The 20,295-nt window shown below is 42.7% G+C and overlaps 2 protein-coding genes across 4 annotated transcripts; one reads left to right on the top strand and one right to left on the bottom strand.

The window, feature by feature from the left end:
- Window positions 1-7,543, bottom strand: ZNF639 (zinc finger protein 639). 3 transcript variants are annotated; one of them, XM_034781235.1, is made up of 6 exons: window positions 7,461-7,543; window positions 5,611-5,946; window positions 4,443-4,511; window positions 3,674-3,781; window positions 1,863-1,994; window positions 1-1,528 (listed from the first exon to the last, which is right to left on the bottom strand). In XM_034781235.1, exons 3-6 carry the CDS (start codon window positions 4,498-4,500, stop codon window positions 381-383), a joined length of 1,446 nt encoding a protein of 481 aa, XP_034637126.1. In that variant the 5' UTR covers window positions 4,501-4,511; window positions 5,611-5,946; window positions 7,461-7,543; the 3' UTR covers window positions 1-380. The 3 variants fall into 3 exon arrangements, with proteins under 3 accessions (XP_034637126.1, XP_034637127.1, XP_034637128.1); XM_034781236.1 differs by having other exon boundaries at window positions 5,861-5,946; XM_034781237.1 differs by lacking the exon at window positions 1,863-1,994.
- Window positions 7,544-7,872: 329 nt separating this feature from the next.
- On the top strand, window positions 7,873-16,021 carry LOC117882659. The gene is made up of 2 exons (XM_034781234.1): window positions 7,873-11,277; window positions 14,211-16,021. Exon 1 carries the CDS (start codon window positions 9,805-9,807, stop codon window positions 11,239-11,241), a length of 1,437 nt encoding a protein of 478 aa, XP_034637125.1. The 5' UTR covers window positions 7,873-9,804; the 3' UTR covers window positions 11,242-11,277; window positions 14,211-16,021.
- Window positions 16,022-20,295: the final 4,274 nt, after the last annotated feature.

Here is a 20,295-nt window from a genome sequence, read left to right as displayed (position 1 = left end):
GAGACAACAAATTTCTATTTTTCTTATCCAGAAAGAGCTGCCTTCCTGTTCTTCATGTCAAACACACATATCACTACATGTTAGCAGATGGAATGACCTTTAAAATGGCTACTATAACATGCAACTCTCGCCACGTGACTGAACAATCATCTTTTAAATATAGTTGTTCCCTGTCCACCCAAGCTCAAACGCCAGGAAATTCCCAAAAATAAACATACCAGTCATTAAACGTGTTTTGTTGGAAAAAAAAAAAAAAATCAGTCAACTGGCATTACAATTATCCACTGTAGAATCTCTATTACAACTGTATTTAATATTACCATAAGACACATTGGAAAATACATTTTAATTCTAATAAATTGACTACAGAAGAAAAAACATCAAGCTGTCTCATGTATCTGAAGGTGACTTATAAGATCTTTTTCATTTCCAAACCTCATTAAGCAATTGGTACACTTGTGAGGCAAGTCTGCTGAATGCCTGAAGTCCAAATGAGTTTTAAGGTCTTCAATCTGTCCTGTTGAATATTCACAATATTGACACAAATAAATCCCTTCAGATAAATGAGAATTTAAATGCTTGCAATATTCCAACATACCTGAAAAGCCTTTCCCACAGTCATCACAAACATGGGGGAATATTTTGGTGTGTTCAATAGCTACATGTCTGTTGACATTCGTATGCAGCCTACTCCTAAAGCCACACACTTGACATACAAAGAAGTTTTTGCATTTGTCAAAGCTAATTTTGTTTATGAGGCTGTACTGTCCACGCTCCTTGTTGCTATAGCTATCACTTAACTCTATTAATCTACATGCATGCTCATTCACCACATGGCTATGCAAGTCTTCTGGATCATTGGTTTCATGCTCACAAAACTGACACAGATACTGTTCATCACAGCTGTGTTCCTGGAAGTGTAGGTACAGCTCACTGCTCGAGGAGAACTGTACGTCACACTGCTCACACCAATACAGATGGTCATTGAAATGAGTATCTGCTATGTGCTGACTGAGGTTCTCAAATATCACTGTTTTGTAGTCACAGTATTTACAGATGTAGGGATCTTCCTCGTGTATTTTTACATGTTCAATCAGCAGAACTTTGCTGGAGAAACTCTCTTTACATACTCTGCAGACATTGGTATCTGTACATGTCTTATGCTTCAGGATCATATGCTGCTTTAAATCAGAGAAGTACTTGCTATTAAACTCGCACAGCTCACACTTGTATAGGCCACTACTGTTGGCTCTCAGCAAAGGCCACTTCTGCTGAGCAGTGATATTCAAAGCCTGGTTCTTCTCAAAAAGTTTACAGCTTTCAACAGGCATTTCTTCAATGTCTTCGACTTCTAGCTTTTCAGGTGAAACAGTTTGCGTCTCTATATCATGAACTTCTACAGCATTAACTTCTGTAGTCGAAATTTCTATGGTTTGAATATCTATGGGTTTCTCCTCTTCAGCTGGACTGTCTCCGAATATAGGAGACTCGCACATGTCTTTATAAATTCCATTATTAGCACTTTTCTCTACAAGAGAAAATAGAAGATACGAGCAACAGTTTAAAAAAACCCACAAAACTAAAAGTTGCAGATGGGTCGATATATTGCTTTTCATCACCTGTAGCAGTTCACAGAAGTAAAATATTAATATTTTCCTCAAACCACCGAAATCAAATTTCTTTTCAATAAGGAGACCAGCTAAATGAAACACCCTTAAACGTTCATATCAATCTATAATTCTTCATGATCAACATTATCTCTCATAGTTACATTAAAAGACAACACACACTTCCCCACCTTCAAAGAAAGTTTTTCAATACCCAAGCATGCATGATTTCTGCAAATATACCTTTACAATTACCTTTCTTTTTTGGGTCTGTAAAGTGCAACCCCATGACATTCGACTGTGCCCCACTCCAATGAGATGTCCCGGCATGCACTGGGCTGCCATCATCATCAGTATCTAGGGTCTGTGCAGGAGCTTGGAATCTACCTATGAGGATAAGGGAAGTCTTGTTTTCTTCTCAATATCCCAATGTTCTCTAAAAATTTCTTTGTAATAACCTCAGATATGATGGCATTGCGGTCACAATGTAACCCACCAAATTCTACAATCAAAATACCCACCACTACAACATTATGGCCTTCATCTTCTATGCGCACAGGTAGCCAGACCTGCAATGCTTTATCCTGATTCTGATGTAAGGCTGCTGAAATCAAGATAAAGCATATTGTACTGGGACCTGGTAATCTCTGTAGGCTGCTTCCTCACATTCAGGAGGACAGCTACAATCAACTCTATGTCAATCCTGATCAAACTATACTCACATTATTTTTGTTTTTTGTCATGCGGATCAGTCCTTAGTGTCCAAAAATACTACAAGTGCACCCAGGGTTAATATTATCCAATAATGAAAATAGCATAGAGTCCTCTAGGTTTGAAAATTGAATCTTGATTTGCCAGCACAATTCAAAAAAGAAAACCAGGGACATTTAAACATTTTTAAAATTCCTGATGTTTAACCTGTGTTTACATTTCATGTTTGTTAATCTTAATAGAGTGGATGCTCACTCTTCTCCTCAGTAGGTAAAAACAGCACACCTGACTTCCAATAAAAGTGCCAAATTAATTGTCCTCCTCTAATAGGGTAATTTTTGTCAGCTGGTAAAAACATTCTACCACAGCTGGGTACCAAGGAAGTTGAACTTGTTATACATTAAAAAGTGAGTCTACTTCACATTAAAAATAGTCATCTCAACATTCGAGACTGTGCCATATACTGTAGTCTGTATAATCTGGATGGAGTTAAATAACATTAATACATAATTTTACTGAGGTTTTGCTGTATTGAGGTATAAACTGAATTGTTTGCTCTACACTACACAGCTGTCCACTAAATGTCTGATAATGGTTGTTTTCTCTTTATATATGAAATATGTACAAAGCCAATGCTAGAGCTCTAGAAATTATTTATGTCCAGATTAAAGTTGACCAAGAGATTCAAAAGCTGGTAAGTTTCTCTCTCTGTAAACAAGTTTTAGCAGTAAATAGCGATAGCTGATTATGCTGAAAAATCTTTTACAATCCTTAGAGGAAATTTTAAATTTCTAAAGAGGCAGAACAAAAGTTATTCCATAAACGCTTCCAACTGCACAGTCCTTCCTATTCAAATACTTTAATTATAATGCTGGAGATTCATTGTTAATTTTATTGGCGAGAGAAAGGAAGTGTATCCTTACATTCACTCCATCCCATACTTCAAGGGTAACACTAAGCACTGGGTCTTTAGAAGCCCAAATCAAATAAGTAAAAGGAAATTTCTAATAAAGTACCCTGTTCCATCTGACACCAATCTTTGTTTACATTATTTTGACACTATTCAACAAATGTTTTAAATTGTGAAGTTGTCGTAAATACCAGGAACTGCTGGGCCTCCAATATTTCTATATTTTTATTAAAATGTTATACCTTATTGAGAAATAGAATTTCAAATAAAATTATTTAATAGCATTCTGCCAGTCTTGGAGAGTGGAAAATTAAATGTACTTACACAGTAAAGTTGTTGTATTTTTTTTGCATTATGTTGCTACTTTTCTGGACAGAACTTTGATACACCTAGATAAATGTTTGTCAGAGAGGAGATTAATAATATAATAGGAAGGTAATCTTACCTCTGTTTTCAGAAATTTTTATGTCTGGCTGTTTCATAGAACAGACGCTATAGCAGTGGTCAGAAAATATTCCATTGTTGTCTATATATTTGCTGACACCTGAAGAATCTAGACAGAAAGAAAAAAGTGTTTAAACCACAAGTTGATATAGCAACACATACCTTTAAAATACATGCACGTTTACCTCAGTGGTAACATCTTTGTTTTTTAGATAGCATCCAAATTTAAAAGACAACGGATGGCCTGATTCTAAAAATATTTGGCATTTATGTAATGATTTACATCTTCAATGCACTGTACAGACATTAATGGTTTTCAAAAGCACTCAACATTAGTCTAACTCTGCTCCCACTGAAATCAACAGTAAAACTCCCTCCGACTTCAATGGGAACAGAGATAGACCAACACTTTTGATAATCTCCCCTAAACCTCAAAACACCTGTGTATGTTAGTAGTTTTGCCCCGATTTTACACATGGGGAATCGGGAGTTAAGTAGGAAAGCCATGGAGGAAAGGGGGAACAGCAAATGATTCGAGAAACATTAACAATGGCTGGCTTAAATGGAACAGTTTTAAAATTGTTTAACAGTGGAGCACTCAAAGGGGACAGCATACGTTCACATGAATGTGTTTGAATTTGCTTCTTGGTTTATGAGTCCTTCATAAAATTCTTGCATTTTAGTTTTCCAGGAAACAAGAGAGGTTTATTTCCAGGAAAGTTACAGTAACTTACACACTAAAGTGTCAACAGTTGAAGCTCTAGACTCACCTGAGTAACGTGAAGGATGTAAAGTCTTCCTTTTCCTCTTTTTAGGATGTTCATTCATTTTGCTTCAGCCTAAATCAATTAAAAATGACAACATCCAAGAATTGGTTACACCTATTTTCTGCTGGTTTGCAATCATGGATCAGCACTTAAAGATTAATTATGAATCTCAGTACACCAGCAAAGCACAGAAATAGATTCCCCTAAAAAGTAAATTCCTCACCACAAAAATGAAACTAACGTCCAATTCTGTGATACTAATCTGCAAGATAAAACCTCATGTTCTGTCCCAATTTTTTTTTTTTTTTTTTGGTTTAAGTTGAATGAGCATGGAGACTGAACTACCCTCTCATCTGTAGAGGTGGATGCATCCAATCAAGGCACAGACACATCAGTACGGCAGAGTGAAGAAGCCTGTACTGCAGCTTCCCAAGCTATACCTGGCTCTGAGATCAGAGCAGAGTTTACCATTCTGTGGGTTCAGACACCCAGGTATGACCAGAAGGCTTGGCTTCAGTGAGGCTCCATATGGGTACTGACATCTGTCCATATGGAGCTACCAAAAGGGTCAGGGCCATAGTTTTCTTTTTAGATATATTCACTGGTACTCTTACATGGTGTTGCCTTCTGTAAGTGGCAGTCATCTAGATCAACCAAGGGTGACTACATTATACTTAATGGGTTTCAAAAGTGCCTAAATGACTTAGGCCACATCTACACTAGTGAGCTTACAGTGGCACAGCTGTACCAATGACACTGCGCCACTCCAAGATCGCTCATGTAGCCACTCTATGCCAATGGGAGAGAGTTCTCTGGTCAACATAATAAAACCACCTCCACGAGCAGCAGTGGCTATGTTGGTGGGAGCAGCTCTCCTGCCGACATAGCGCTGTTCACACTGGCGCTTCTATTGGTGTAATTTATGTCACTCAGAGGTGTGTTTTTTCACACATCCCTGAGCGACATAAGTTATACCGACAAAAGCAGTAGTGTAGACAAGCTCGAAGCACTAGTCCCATTGACTTGTGCTTCTTAACGACACAGGCATTTTTGAAAACCCCCATGTCTCTTAAGTTACCATTTTCTACCTCCCGCCATCCCGAATAGTTTTCTAATATTGTGATGGAAACAACTGCTAAGCACACACAAACACTACACTCTGTTTTCATACCTCATTCCTTGGGATAGAAGAGTAATGGAGTTCACCCCATAAGGAGGGACGATCAGCACTTTGAGTCACTGTCAAGTGGTCGACATGACACAGGAAGTGGCATTTCTAGAGCCAAATCCTGCCATCTTTTGTTGGAGATTACCCCTGAAGTGGGCTTTTTGGGGGAGACTCTGGAGGACTTCTCCCCAAAATGCATAAAATGTTTACATGTTGAAAAATACTAGAAAGAGCCCTGGCCCACCCAACTTACTAGAGGTAATCTTCAATATCAGCAAGAGGACTAATAGCTAAGAAATTGATTGCTTGCTATACAACATCCAAATGTGGAGAAAGTATCTGCAAGAGAAAAACATAAGTTATGCAGCCGTAACATTTTAAAATCCTGGAAGCACCGAGTGCAAAATATCAGCGTAACAAGTATCACAAATACTGACAAAGGCTTCTCGGGAAATCAGAGATCAATTAGAAAGCAGTATAGAAAGTTGGGAGTCATACAAGATATGTTTATCAAAGGAACTTATTTAAACTTCTGCAGAAACTTGTTGCCTTTTGTTGCCCCTTATTAGCCTACAACAGACAGGTGGAGATGATTCTAGAAATAGCTGAGACATATTGGCCATCCTTTGAGGTGAAATCTCAGAATACATCATATTCTGGTTCTTCCTCAGCCTCAACATACATATACAGGGCCTGACTCAAAATACAATTTTTCCCTTTCTAAGCAGTGACACTAATTGTGGCCTCACTAGTCAGGAGGAAGAGGAGAGAACACAGAAGTGGATTCTGAGAACAGATAAAGGAGGAAAGAAGCTCCTCATATTCTGCCTCAAAAAGTTGGGATCACTAGAGCTAACAGCTCCAGATGTAAATAGGAGGGATCAGGTAGGGTATTTTTAATGAAAACCCACTTCGCGTCCAACTCCATTCTGCTGGCCTGACACAGCCAGCGTTTGTGGGCCTCCCAGGGCCTATTTCCACAGGTTTTTGGGAAAGGTGTCTGGAGAGGGGAGGTCAAGGCTTTTTGGGGGGTGTTGGGAGTCTAAGCCTTAACTGGCATTGTGAATCATAGAATCATAGACCATCAGGGTTGGAAGGGACCTCAAGAGGTCATCTAGTCCAACCCCCTGCTCAAAGCAGGACCAATTCCCAACTAAATCATCCCAGCCAGGGCTTTGTCAAGCCTGACCTTAAAAACCTCCAAGGAAGGAGACTCCACTACCTCCCTAGGTAACGCATTCCAGTGCTTCACCACCCTCCTAGTGAAATAGTGTTTCCTAATCTCCAACCTGGACCTCCCGCATTGCAACTTGAGACCATTGCTCCTTGTTCTGTCAAGTTACCACCTAATGAGAGGTTTTCTTTGACACGATTGTACCGACGCGCAGAGAGCTTTGCTAGGAGCCTTTCCCCAGAGCTAACCCCGGAGCTGCCCGCCACCCTGGGAACACGCACTAGGCACAGCCCCCCGGCGAGTGGGGATTTTTGGAGGGGGGGGGAAGCTTGCCAAGGGGCTGCCACACGGCAAACCCCCGCCAACCCCCGAGGCCGGGAGGCGGCGAACGTCACCGAAGCCGGAGGCTCCCGCTTTCCCAAGTCTCCCTCCAGGGAAGCCCTGGCCCCAGCCTGGGCCGCCGGGGAGGGCCGGCGCGCGGCCCCGTGCGGTTCAGCGGGACTTTTAGCGCAAACGCGGCCTGGCGGGCCGGGAACGGGGGCCCAGGGGGAGAGCGATGGGGCCAGAAGCTGAGAAGAGGGGCTGCAAGGGGGGAGTCCGCGGTTACTCCAGGCGAGCCGAACCGAGCCGAGCCGAGCCGGGCCAGGCCGGCAGCCCAGCCCGCACCCCCCGTGCTCACCTTCCGCTCCGCGCCCCGCTGCAGGCCCCAGCCGCCGCCGGAACCGACTGTGGCCGCGGGGGAAGGGGCGGGCCAAGGCGCAGCCACCCTGTAGGCGAGCCCCCTGCGCCCCCTGCCGGCACCGCCGCCTTATCGCACCCGGCGGGAGGAAAGCGGCGCGGGCNGCCCTAGTGCCATGCTGCCCCATAGCCGTACATCCAGGGCTCTAGCCCCGTAGCCCCATACCTATCCCTCCCTGGGGACCCGGCCCCATAGCATACCCTCACTGGGGACCCAGTGCAGTCACATAGCCATACCACCCCCCCAGGAAAACCACCCTTATAACCATTCACTCCTCCCCCCGAGAGGATCCTCCCCTCGGGAGAACCACCCCCACAGCCATGCCACTAACCCCAGGTAACTACTGCCCCCCCTGCCCCGAGAACCACCTTCTCCAGGTACACTTAAGGAACGCATGCCCATAGCCATACCATCATCCCCACAGGGGAACAAAGGAAGCCAACCCTATATCTCCTTGGGGGGGAACAACCCAAGAAGGAAATTAAGGGCGCCCTTTCCCCATAGCACTCTTACATATGGACTCCTCAGGAGAACTAAGGGATCCCACCCTCATCTGGACACCACCCAAGGGAGCTGTGCCCCCACATAGCCCTTAGAGATGGACCCTGTGGTTGAGGAACCCAACCAAACTCCCATCCCCAGCCTGGTAGCCCCTGGGTTTACTTTTCCTCTGAGGCTGCATTTTATTTTCTCTTCTTTTTAAATTCTCATCCTAATTAATTTTTGATCTTAAAAAAAAAAAAAATCTTTCCCCAAACTGATTGCTGCTTAAAGGTGCTGTTACAGGTGGTGGTGGTGAGTCACATAGTTGGTGCTACTCTTCCATCTGGGTCAATGCTGAGCTCAGGCCTCAGTTCACCATTGGGGGGCACTAAACTGTTAGAAGTGCCTCCTTTCACTTCACAGAATCGTATATTTATGTGTGTTCATTTGTATGGTTGCGTCTTATATTTTTATGTGCCAGGGTTAGGGAAAGGATTGTTACTTTAAGCAGCAGTGTCCCCACTGGAATGTTACTAGCACTAGAATGTTGCTATGGGAGCTCACCTAGAACCAAACCAAGGTTTGCTGGGGTTGGGATTCCATGGTGGCAAGTCTTGTGCCATCTGAGGGATACCTTGAAAACAATGGCTATGTAATAATGATGTTGAGAGAGTCACTGTCAAGAAGCCAACATGTAGATATTAAAGATGTTAACAGTGCTATATGAGAATATTTATGTCTTGTCCTAATTCTCATTTTGCATTGATTTTACACCTGTGTCATGTCTTCTCTTTCCTTCTGTAAATCTGCAAGTGTTGTCTATTCTTTAGGCCTATTCCTGTGTCAAGTGCAGTCAGTGTCAAAAATCTCATTTACTTCAATAGTGCAAGTAAAGCGTGTATATTGTATGTGTTTGCAGTTTGCTTTTAAGTACTAATTTAAGTGTATACTACAATGTTCATTCAGAGATCTGGTTGGTATTCTCACATTCAGGTTTGATGAATAAACCAGAATGTGTGTTTATACATTCATAATCTAATCAATCTATTTTGGATATTTCTGATGCTCCTTTCTTCATAGTATCAATGTCGGCTACTGACTGTAGAGAAAATCTGTCATTCAAGAGCACATGAAATGAGAGCAGGAGATGGAGAAACAAACAGTTGAGAATAGCCAAGAAATATTTCTCAGTGGCAGAAAATTGAGGAGAAAACATTTGTCCCAGTCAAACCATTGGATTAGCTGAGGGTTTGTTCCGGGACAATCTGTTTGACATTCACATTGTGTTATTCCTACATTCTCTCCTGGTGATGAGACATCGGTTCCTGCTTACACACCCATTCCCAGCATATCCCCTTTGAACACAGACAGCAGCTGCCTATTATGAAATGCTAATCAACATCAATGACGTTGTTTGTATGTGATGGTATAAAAGTGTAGCTAAAATTAATCAAGATGGATTTTAGACTACACGTGCCCATTTTTTAATGCTATCCATTTCTGATTTGGTAGCAAGATGGAGGCCAGATATTGTGAGGCTGTACTAGAGTCGCTTTCCTTTCTCCAAAAGTATTTTCCTTGTTTAATTTTTCCTGTTCTCTCAGATATCACATTGGCAGGACTGTGTATCAAGGTGGATCCTTCAGTTCCTTTTTGTAAAGTGGGCCTATTTCTTTTTTTTAATCCAAAGGGTGTAACTGATTTTTTTGGTCAGGAAAAGGTTTCACATTATCTACCTTTGCCTATTTATTGATCTGAAAAAGGCTTTTGGGAACAAGCCAGTGTAAGCCTATGAAGGAGAATGAGGATGTGTAACTTCAGCCTCACCAGAGGAGTGAGTCAGGTGGGTGTGTATTGTGACACAAAAGGGTCCACATGGCTAGCAACAAGTAATCAAGAGTCAGAGGTGGGAGGATATGGAGAAATGGAGAGAGGAGAAAGGGACCAGAAAAAAGCAGAACAGGAGGGAAGAGTCCGAGTGGACATTATGGAGATGAATGGAGGAACTCAGGAGAGGTGTATGGAGCAAGAAGTGGGAGCTTGGGAGGAGGTCATGCAGCAGGCTGGGGGAACCCGAGGGCAGATCATGGAGCTGGATGGAAGACTCCAGGAGGAAATCACAGAGCAGGCTATGGGAGCTCAAGGGAAGATCATGGAGCTGGATGGAAGAGCCTGGGTGGAAGTCACAGAACAGGCTGGGGGAACCCGAAGGAAGATCATGGAGTTGGGTGGAAGAGCCCAGGCAGAGGTCATGGAGCAGGCTGGGGGAACCCGGAGGAAGATCATGGAGTTGGGTGGAAGAGCCCAGGCAGAGGTCATGGAGCAGGCTGGGGGAACCCGAGGGAAGATCATGGAGTTGGGTGGAAGAGCCCAGAAAGTGGTCACAGAGCAGACTGTGGGGGCCCAAGGGAAGATCATGGAGTTGGATGAAAGAGCCTGGGTGGAGGTCATGAAGCAGGCTGGAGGAGACAAAGGGAAGATGATGGAGCTGGATGGAGGAGCCCAGGTGGAAGTCACAGAGCTGGATGGAGGAGCCCAGGCAGAGGTCACGGAGCAGGCTTGGGAAGGCCAGGAAGTGGGCATGAAGCTGGTGAAGGACCTTTTGGCAGTGGTTGCCACTTCTGCTCTTCCCCAAGATGAGAAGACGGATTTGGAGTTTGTGACCCTGCAGTTTATGATGGGGGGTAATGTACACCTGGTCGGGGAATTGCAGAGCCAACACACAGTGGAAGAGTTCCAACAGGAAGTGTTTGCTAGGTTCCCCATACCAGCATTCCGTGTGACTAGCACAGTGGCCTGTAATCAAGCGACCAGCCGCAGGGCTGAGAGAGGCCTCTCACTCCATGAACGTGGCTGCTCCGGGCAACAGGACAGAATCTACTCACAGCTTATCTTTTTCCTGTGCAGTGCCTCCTCCTTGAGACGCTGGATGGGGCTAGACCGATTGCTGGAGATGCTACAACAGCTGAAACGCTGTATCAACTGTATTCCAGTGGCCCTGGTTGGAGTGATTGTGCAAGCAGACCCAGAGCTGGATCTGGAGCAGGAGGTGAAGGCACTGCGGTGGCTGAAGTGCCTGTTGGATGGAGTCTTCTGTTGTGATTTGTTGCCAGGCCATGAGGGGACAGAGCAAGAGGTGCAGGTTCAGGTGGCTGTCTACCAGTCTGGCTGGCCTCAGCGGGCTCTAGAGGTTAAGAGAGCAGCCTGCCAGGCAATACGAGCGGCCCTGAAGTTCTGAACGGGCAACATGTGAGGTGCATCAGGATTACAATGGGTAAGTCTAAGCATGGAGCACATAAGTGGCATGGAGCACAAGAGCTACATATGGGAGTTGGCTGAAGAGGAGAAGAGTTGGGTGAAGGCAGCATGGGAACAGAACAGAGATGGAAGAATAGAAATATGGCATTCTGGGTCTGGGGAAGTGGCACATAGTTACAATATACAGGAGTTGGAATTGGGAAAAAAGCCATGGGAGCAGAGTATAGGCAGGTGGGGAAGAGTACATGGGGACAGTGTTGCTGTACGTGGATAAGGCAGGCTCTGCAGGAGATGGAACATGAATGCTTGTGACATCCTCACTCCATGCTCCTTTCATCCAAGAGCTGGGTAGGGGGAAATGGGAAACACTCATTGCACTTGGAATTGGGCCCAAAATGTAATGGAAGCCAAGCAAGGGTTGTTTTGAATATTTTGAGGGGAAACTTAAAATTAATGCTTTAATGTTAATGGAGCTCCCCACCTCAGTGCACCCCCTCCCCCAATAAACTGTCCTGCCAATTTGATCACAAAGTATGCAATGGCTTCACTGCATTATTTTTTCATATTTTAGTCTACTGAGAGGATAAATGTATGTTATTATTTATAACTAGAGTACTTCAGGATGGTTTCCATATCTCACGTCATGTCTTTTGTGGGTAAAATGTAACTGCCTGAAGTCTGCCATTAACTCCTTTGGTTAGTTGCAAAGCACAATTTATCAGCTGAACATTTCACTTTACCATCTTCTGTAGCTTGAGTCATATATTTTCACACCTTTCAGAAAAAGCATAGAAAAGACCCAGCAAATTCAGACAGTTCATCCTGTTTTTTACAGCTTTGAGGCTTATGACCCAATTGTGGTTTGCCTGTGTCAGGAGCTTATCTCTATTCTAAATAGGCTCCTGTTTAGCTCTTTTAAAACAGTGAAAACTTTATATATAATCAATAGGTGTGTGTGTAATGTGAAATTCAATTTCATGGCAATGCATTGACTAGTACAATGTTTGCTTAACTAGCAGAGAGGCTATGCTATTTGCATGGGTGTAATTTGTAAAGTCATGTGTGACTGACTGCTGCAAGAAAATATTAAACAGAGAAGGAATACAAATCCAAAACATGCACATTGCAGTTTGACAATGTATGCTCATATAACAACTTTGGCTTATACCACCTAACTCAAACAGACCCATCTCCTTCCCATTGGTAAAATTACTTAGGATGTTTATCCATGTTTTCATACAATTTTGAACCACACATTTTATGACTATTGAAAGCATGTAGTTGTTTTCATTGTGTGTCAGACAAAGGGTTGCTAACTTGAGTGCTATATTTATTTGAATATGAAACTTATTACCAAGGTATGTTTCACCAATCTTGGTATACTGCTTTACCAATACCATACTCATTGCTGAAGTATGTGTTCACTATAGTCTGGCTTTGGACTTTTAAACTCTCTTTATTCATCTGTGAATGTGAGGGAGATAATTTCAGGCTGAAAAGTCAGCCTTTAATACACATATCTCCTTAGTTGCTCAGAGGGAGATTCCAGTTACCCTCATCTCATCCCTAACAGAGGAAATGGAAGGCAGTTCCCCATGTACTGTCTCAACCTAGCAGCAACACTTCTCTGTCTCCTGCTCCCCCGAGCTTTCTCGGTCTGGGACCAGCCACACCATTTCCCTGACTCCTCCTTCCCACTGCTCTGGGACTTTCTCTGCACTAGGGCCATCTGTGAAGTCAGCCCACAGGCTCTCACGCATAGCTTCCTCATGTGCACAGCCCTGAAAATCACAAGACTGGAGGAAAAAGAATGAGTAGAGACTTAGAGACTAACAAATTTATTTGGGCATAAGCTTTCGTGGGCTAAAACCCACTTCATCGGGTGGAGGAGTTGTTCTTATCGTGACAGATTCTCCTGAATGTGCCAAAATTCTGCAGGAGGACTTGCAATCAATTCATGAGCGTTTAGCAGGGGGACCCCTGCCCCATCCATTACCCCCACCCCATCCACACACCCCTGTCCCCTGACTGCCCCCGGACACCCGCTGCCCGATCCAACCCCTCTCATTCCTGATGCCCCCCCGGGCCTCCTGCCCCATCCAACCACCCCTTCTCCCAGTCCCCTGACTGTCCCCCACCACCCCCATCCAATCCCCCTCCTTCCTGACTGCCCTCCCAGGATGCCTGCCCTCATTCAACCCCTTGTTCTCCCCCCGACTGCCCTGACCACCACCCCAAACTCCCTGCCTTCTATTACCCCCCCCCCCTCCACTCCCTGCCCTCTTACCGCGCTGCCTGGACCACCTGTTGCTGGCGGCGCTACAGCTGCACCACCCTGCTGGAGCCAGACCACGCCGCCACCACGCAGCACAGTGACCAGGTCAGGCCAGGCTCTGCAGCTGCGCTGCCCCAGGAGCTCTCAGCCCTGCCGCCCATGTGCTGGCTGCACAGTGAGTGAGCTGAGGCTGCGGGGGAGGGTGGACAGCAAGAGAGGGAGGGGCCAGGGGCTAGCCTCCCAGGCCAGGAGCTCGGAGTCCGGGCAGGACGGTCCCGTGGGCTGTAGTTTGGCCACCTCTGATCTAGGCACTTTTATCTGCTATTTACCAGGGTATAATTTAGAACCCAATTATTTCAGGTGCTCTGCACCCTCTGGGAGTTGCTAAGTGCCATTGCCTCCCATTAGGTCAATAATGGAAATTCAAGGTGCTCAACACATCTCAGGATTAGCCCTCCAAAATGGGCCTGAATCAGCCCCACCTAAGGTGAAATCCTAGCCCTATTTAAGTAAGGGGAGTTTTGCTATTGATTTCATTTTTAACTTGAGAATTTTGGAGCAAATTGTGTAGTTCTTTCTGGATTAAGTCTGATTCATTACAGTTTTGTTATAAACTTGTTACTTTTATTAACTTGTAGATATCTCCTTTAAGATGCTGTCTCTTTTCTTTACAGCTCCTGTATTACAACTGAAGATCTCAATTGTCAATGGAAAATCAATTCCGATTTTGTCCCAGTTATCTGTGTGCTTCTTTTAATTTTGAAAATAGTTATTGCTTAATATTTGTTGCAAAACAAAACCACTTTAGATATCTGCATTGTGACATCACAAATATCTAAGAGCCACAGTGTGCTATAGCAATATACGGAGAGCTGGATGGCTCAATGTACAGATAATGGCTATAGAATGTTATGTTTTGAATTATAGCTACTAAGCCGTGACATTCGGAAGATTTCCAAGTACCATAGCTTTCTCCTGGCCTGTAAATTGTGGAATGAGCCCAGTTTGCAATATTTATGTCTTAGATGAGTGTTTTTCACCACAGCACTATCCCTATATTTGTTGGACTTGCCTTTGCAACTGAAATGGATTGTAGGCTCATATGATCATTTTCACTGCTTTAGGATACAGTCCCCATGTTTCAAGAAAGCTTTATTCCATTCTTGTCTGCTTAATTTTTATACACAGAAATTTCCTGAGATGATGAAAATACCAAGAGCATAAATGAATGGAATATTTTCTTTTTTGGTTCAATTTTTATTGGGAATCCTCTATTAAGAGCAGCCAGACTGGTCAGACCAATGGTCCATCTAGCCTAGTATCCTGTCTTTCAACAAGCTGCTTCATAGGGAATTAAAAGAGGAGGGCAATTATCGAGTAATCCATCCCGTCATTCACTCCCAGCTTCAGGCAGTTAGAGGCTAGGGCTGCCCAGAGCATAGGGTTGCATCCCTGTCCATCTTGGCTAATAGCCATTGATGGACCTCTCTATCCATCCTCTGTATTACACTGGGACTTACCATTATAGGTCTCTATTGAGGGTTAGAGAACATATTAGATGGTACTGTTTAACTACTCCACAGAGTTTACAGGTTCTTGACTAAATTATGAGTGCCTGAGTAATCATTTAATTTATGCACCCCTGATTTGGGCTGGATTCAGCTGCCATTGAAATCAATGGAAAGACTCCATAGGGACTGGAGCAGACACTTAGCAAGAATGTGAGTTATAGCAGAGATTATAAAACGGGGGAAAACTATATAGAGAAATCTTTAAAAAAAGGTAATCAGCTTTTTCTCAGAATATTAATATTCTTCTTGTCTGCACAGGGTAATTACCAGACCCAACCGGAGTGTCTTTGACCCTTTAAATTGCTGGTGGGGAAAGCAAAACCAGATGCCACTAATTTATATGCATCAATGATGGAGCAGCTAAAGCTTCCTTTACTCTTTGGTATAAAACCAAATCACGGAAAATTTTAGCCTATTTAGCCCAGGTCAAAAACCACATTTATAAATTATTCACAAAAACCTTAGTCTTAGGTGGGTGGAAGAGAGACTAGTAGGTCATTTACAAGGAGACAAAAATTCCAGCTACCCAGTGGTAGTAATAACCTGATCATCTGAGGGTGCAAAAAAGATGAGGATTATGCATCTATCCAATCAGTCTGAAAGAAAGGGTCTTCCTTTGTTTGTACCCTTGCGTGAACTACATTGCCCCGGCAAACTTTGCTTAACTTGTGTGCACAACAGAAATTACCAGAAAATTAATATAAAGTGTGATCAAATAATAAATGTTCCATTTCTAAATGTTTTATAAAGGGTAATAAATGGTTAATAGATGCTATAGACATGTATGTGTACATCTGTGGAAAGTGTTATAGTTATAAAATAACCTGTGACAGATACTGCAACTGCATACAATATTTTTGGGGGACTATATTGTATTAAGTTTACGTATCATTGTGGGCCTAGGATGGTATGCAACTTTGGGGAGTGGGAGGAGAATCATAGCTCCTTCAGGTGCTAAGAACAGTGGGGGCTGTTAGACTAATAATGATTAACCCTTTACTAACACTTTATAAATGGAACCTTACCATGAAGTATGACCACTATTTGTATTCCAATAGTCCCTAGAGGTGCTAACCAATATGGGCAGCATTGTGCTAGGCATTGTGAGGTTAAAGTATTTTATGGATTTCTGTTTTAAAGCTTTAGCTTGTTTCTCATGAGCAGAAGCTACGGCTGATGAAGGACAACCTCTCTCTTATAGAAGATGTTAGTCTACTGGGTGGTCACTGAATATCCAATGGCACTTTTCACAAGAGACAGGATGTTAACTACAGGATCCCAGCCAAACCCTTATTCTGATAAGTGCATTTAACTATCTACATTCCAGCAACTGAATAGGATATTCTGCACCTCTTCTTCTCAAATATCATGCATAGTCACGCTAGGGTGAGAAATAGCTGCCTAGTTTCAACCCACGGGTGGCTGTAGATGTGTTTAAGTGTTCCATATTTTAGCCACATGATAGGATAAGTAATTTATGTATTTTAAAAGTTGCATCATTTATGCATTTGGCTGAGGTCTTCAAAGACACCCAAGGGATTTGGACACAGTGGTCCTATTAATTTTAATAGGAATTGAGTAGCCAAATCCCTTATGCATCTTTGAAAAAATCTCATTAACTGAAGGCAGCTTTCTCCCACTGCAAGGCCACACAAGGGTCCTGGCCAATGGAACTGTTTTCCACTCAGGGCCGGCACCAAGCACCAGTGAAGGAAGCAGGTTCCTGGGGCAGCCAATAGAAAGGCGTGGCACTCCATACGTTACTGGGATGGCACATCCCGGTCTGCGGGGGCAAGTCCTTCAGGTCCCTCTCCTTCGGCGGCAACTCAATCGCTCCACTTGTAGTCCTCGGTGGCGCTTTGGGGGCAGGTCAAGCAGCTTTTTTTCCCTTTTCTCCCCCCCCCCCCCTCCACTTGGGGCGGTACAAAAGCTGGAGCTGGCCCTGTTTCCACTGGGCATGGCAAGAGCTGTAAATGGAGGGGGACACTCATTTTCTATAGACCTCACTTCTACCTGAGCTCTGAGCAACAAGACAAAGTTGCAGCTAGGCTGAGAGCATCATGTGATAAAGAAAACAGTAATACTGCTAAAGCTATTCTGGAACTTCTCCAGCCCTCCCTTCATGTCTAGCTTCCTGCTGTAGGTTAAAAAAAATAATACATAGTCTCACCTCTTTTCCCTCTTATTTTTCTTTACAAGAGGTTTTAAACAAATTAAACAGCAAATTATATATCCAGATGGGTCAGTAGGTTCACCACTTGTTAGGGTCTGGTCATCATGTGACCTGGAGTAGGGTCTTGTCCAGTTGTTTCACTTAGATTATCAAATTCCTCAAGATCTAGATTACCGTTTAATAGGTGTAACATCTTAACAGGAATATCTCCCTTCACAAAGGCCATGATGTGAGCACTTTGTTACTAGGGTCATGCAGCAACTAAAACAAGCATGGAGATAGAAAACAAGTAGCATTGTCAGCTTTGTACAGAACCCCTTGATGAGCCTGAACCTGAGCCTCAGTCTTCTTCCCCCCTCCCCCTTTTTAAAAATCCTTTTAATAGATCTCCCTTTGAAATATAAAGCAGCTGCTATCACCACAAAGGCTTACTTTTAAAAAAATGAAACTCTACCCTTACAAGAGTTATCAGTAGGACTGGAGCCTAAGGAGCCTTTCTGATGTTCTTACTTCTCAAATTTGCTTTTCCTGTTCTCACACTTAGTCTTGCAGACATCACCGAGACCTTTCAAATAAACCTCACTTGATGTTGCTAGGACATGCCTTTTTTTGCGGTAGTTGTAGCAAAGCATTAGGAGAATTTTCATAACATAATCAAGGCCTAAACATCTAAAGCCCTGTCAGAAACAGTTTGGTTGAAACACCTCAAATTTGGACAAACATCTGTCATATTGTTACAGACAACACATACATTTGAAGTACAAGTGACCTATTTTGAGGATAAAAATCAGACATAAATGGGAATCAAGTCTCAACTTTAACTATGGAGCGGCTATTGTGCTTGGATTTAGGAACAGGCAATGTAATTCTTATTTCTAAAAAAAAAAAAAAATTTTTTTTTTTGGATGAACAGGTGTACATGTTTTCTCTGTAGCTCCTTTCTTACTGTTTGGAATATGTCTGAGATGAAACACAAAATATGCTCTAAATCAGCAGAAATTCTTTCAGTTCTACAGCACTAACTCCATGAATATGCATGTTTCAGAATACAAAACTGTACCGACCATATTATTTTAAATTTACTTTTTAGTATATACATTAACACTCAAAAATGTGATGAAAAACAAATACACATCATGAGATACAGACTGCAAAGTTAAATAAAAAGTGGACTTTTTACAGTTTCAGATGAACATAAACTACAATAAGTGCATAGGCCAAACATTTCTTGCTATTTGAGTAGCACAGCAAAAAGGAAAAAAAAAAATGAACATTTTAAAATGATACTGCAAGACTATATTCTCAATACAACAACACGTGCATCTTGCTGTGTTTTAAATACTCTTTTGGCCCAATACTAAAATCCCCCCCCCCTTCCCCCCCCCCCCCCATGTTGAACAATGTATTATACCACAGAACCTTTATCCATAGAATGACAAACTAATTACAGGGCCATATTTTTTCTCTAGCTAATAGTTACTTTAAAGGCTAGGAATTGTCTCCATTTTAAGAGATTTCAAGTAAATACTTTGGGAGTATTTCTATGTTCTCCTCTTGATGCAGGCACATAATTTCCATTAGTTTTAAGGGAATAACATGTGGGCAACAAGAGCAGAATACACCCTCTTGGGCTCTATTCATCCAAAAGTATTGCAGCTGTGAGTACCAGTTATGAGGAGAACATGAAATCGACTTTCAAAGTTCCAAGCACAAGAGCATTGGAAGTCAGTTTGTTCCATTCTTTACCAAAGATGGAGGCATAGAATTCTTCCCCCTGTTGATGGGCACACAGGAAATATCCATCTCTTAAGTCAGTGGACTTTGACAGTCATGCTCTGGATATTGAGTTATCACTAGTAGAAAGGGAGAGGGGAAACTTTACAAGAAATTAAAGCAGTTTTGAGACCATGGTGGCCTTAAGGCAGAAAAAGAGGATTAGACCTTTTCCACTAAAAATACAACATTAAGACAATTTTGGCCAGTTGATAATCTCAAGGGATCCAAGAAAATTAAAATCAAGCCTAGAGATGGATTAAATGTATTTGCAGGGATGAAGAATCAGATTTGGGCCCTCATGAACTAGGAGAACAGGATAGGCTTAGAAAGATGATTAAAGATCAAGTCTTGCCCAACTTGTCTCTCCACGCCTGAGCTATTCAATAAAACAGGGCTGCTGGGTATGACCATGGATTAGATAATTTCAGATAGTGGGCCAGATTCTCAGATACTGTAAATCAACATAGCTCCACTGAAATAAATGGTACTACTGTAATTTACATCAGCTGGAGATCTGGGCCAGATTATTTAATAGGATCCATTTGGCATGTGAATTGTTGTTATTATTTTAAACTTATTACCTCTAACGAACACCACACCACACAGTGAAAATAAGGACACTTAAAATGTAAGGTGTATGTGTTTTGAAGCGTGTTTGAGCATCAAGTTTTGTGAGCATTGGCACAAGTGGTTGTGTTATAAAAACAAAATTAATTATCCCAAGTAATGTTCCCATGGTGGTACCTCTCCTATCAACATTTTGCCTAATTCCTGAATAAATGGTTTAAATTTGTAAACTATGGTATTTTAAAAAAAATTCTATGTTTTGTATATGCTCTTATTTTTGGCCACAGGGGCTAAATGACTAACACATGCCTTTAGAATTCTGTGCCCCAGATACTCAGAAGTCAGATGAATGTTCTACTCCCAATGCCATGTCAAGAGCACAGCCATCTTTTCTGAGATCAGATTTCATAAAGCACCCAACTGTCATCATGAAGTAGGGAGAGAAACTCTTTTTAAGAGGACAGCTTTCTTTAAACTAGTGAGCTGCAGAGATCCTTGAAGCCTTAAAAACAGAAGCAAAAAAAGATAAGCAAGGCCATAGCACTCCTGAAATTGAGAACTGAATGAAGCTGGTTAATAGAAAACAAGTACACCTCTACCCCTCGATTTAATGCGACCTGATATAACACGAATTCGGATATAACGGGGTAAAGCAGTGCTCGGGGGGGGGGG

Source organism: Trachemys scripta, chromosome 9 (genome assembly GCF_013100865.1).
Source record: "Trachemys scripta elegans isolate TJP31775 chromosome 9, CAS_Tse_1.0, whole genome shotgun sequence".
NCBI lineage: Eukaryota > Metazoa > Chordata > Testudines > Emydidae > Trachemys > Trachemys scripta.
This window is presented reverse-complemented; position numbering and strand designations above follow the sequence as displayed.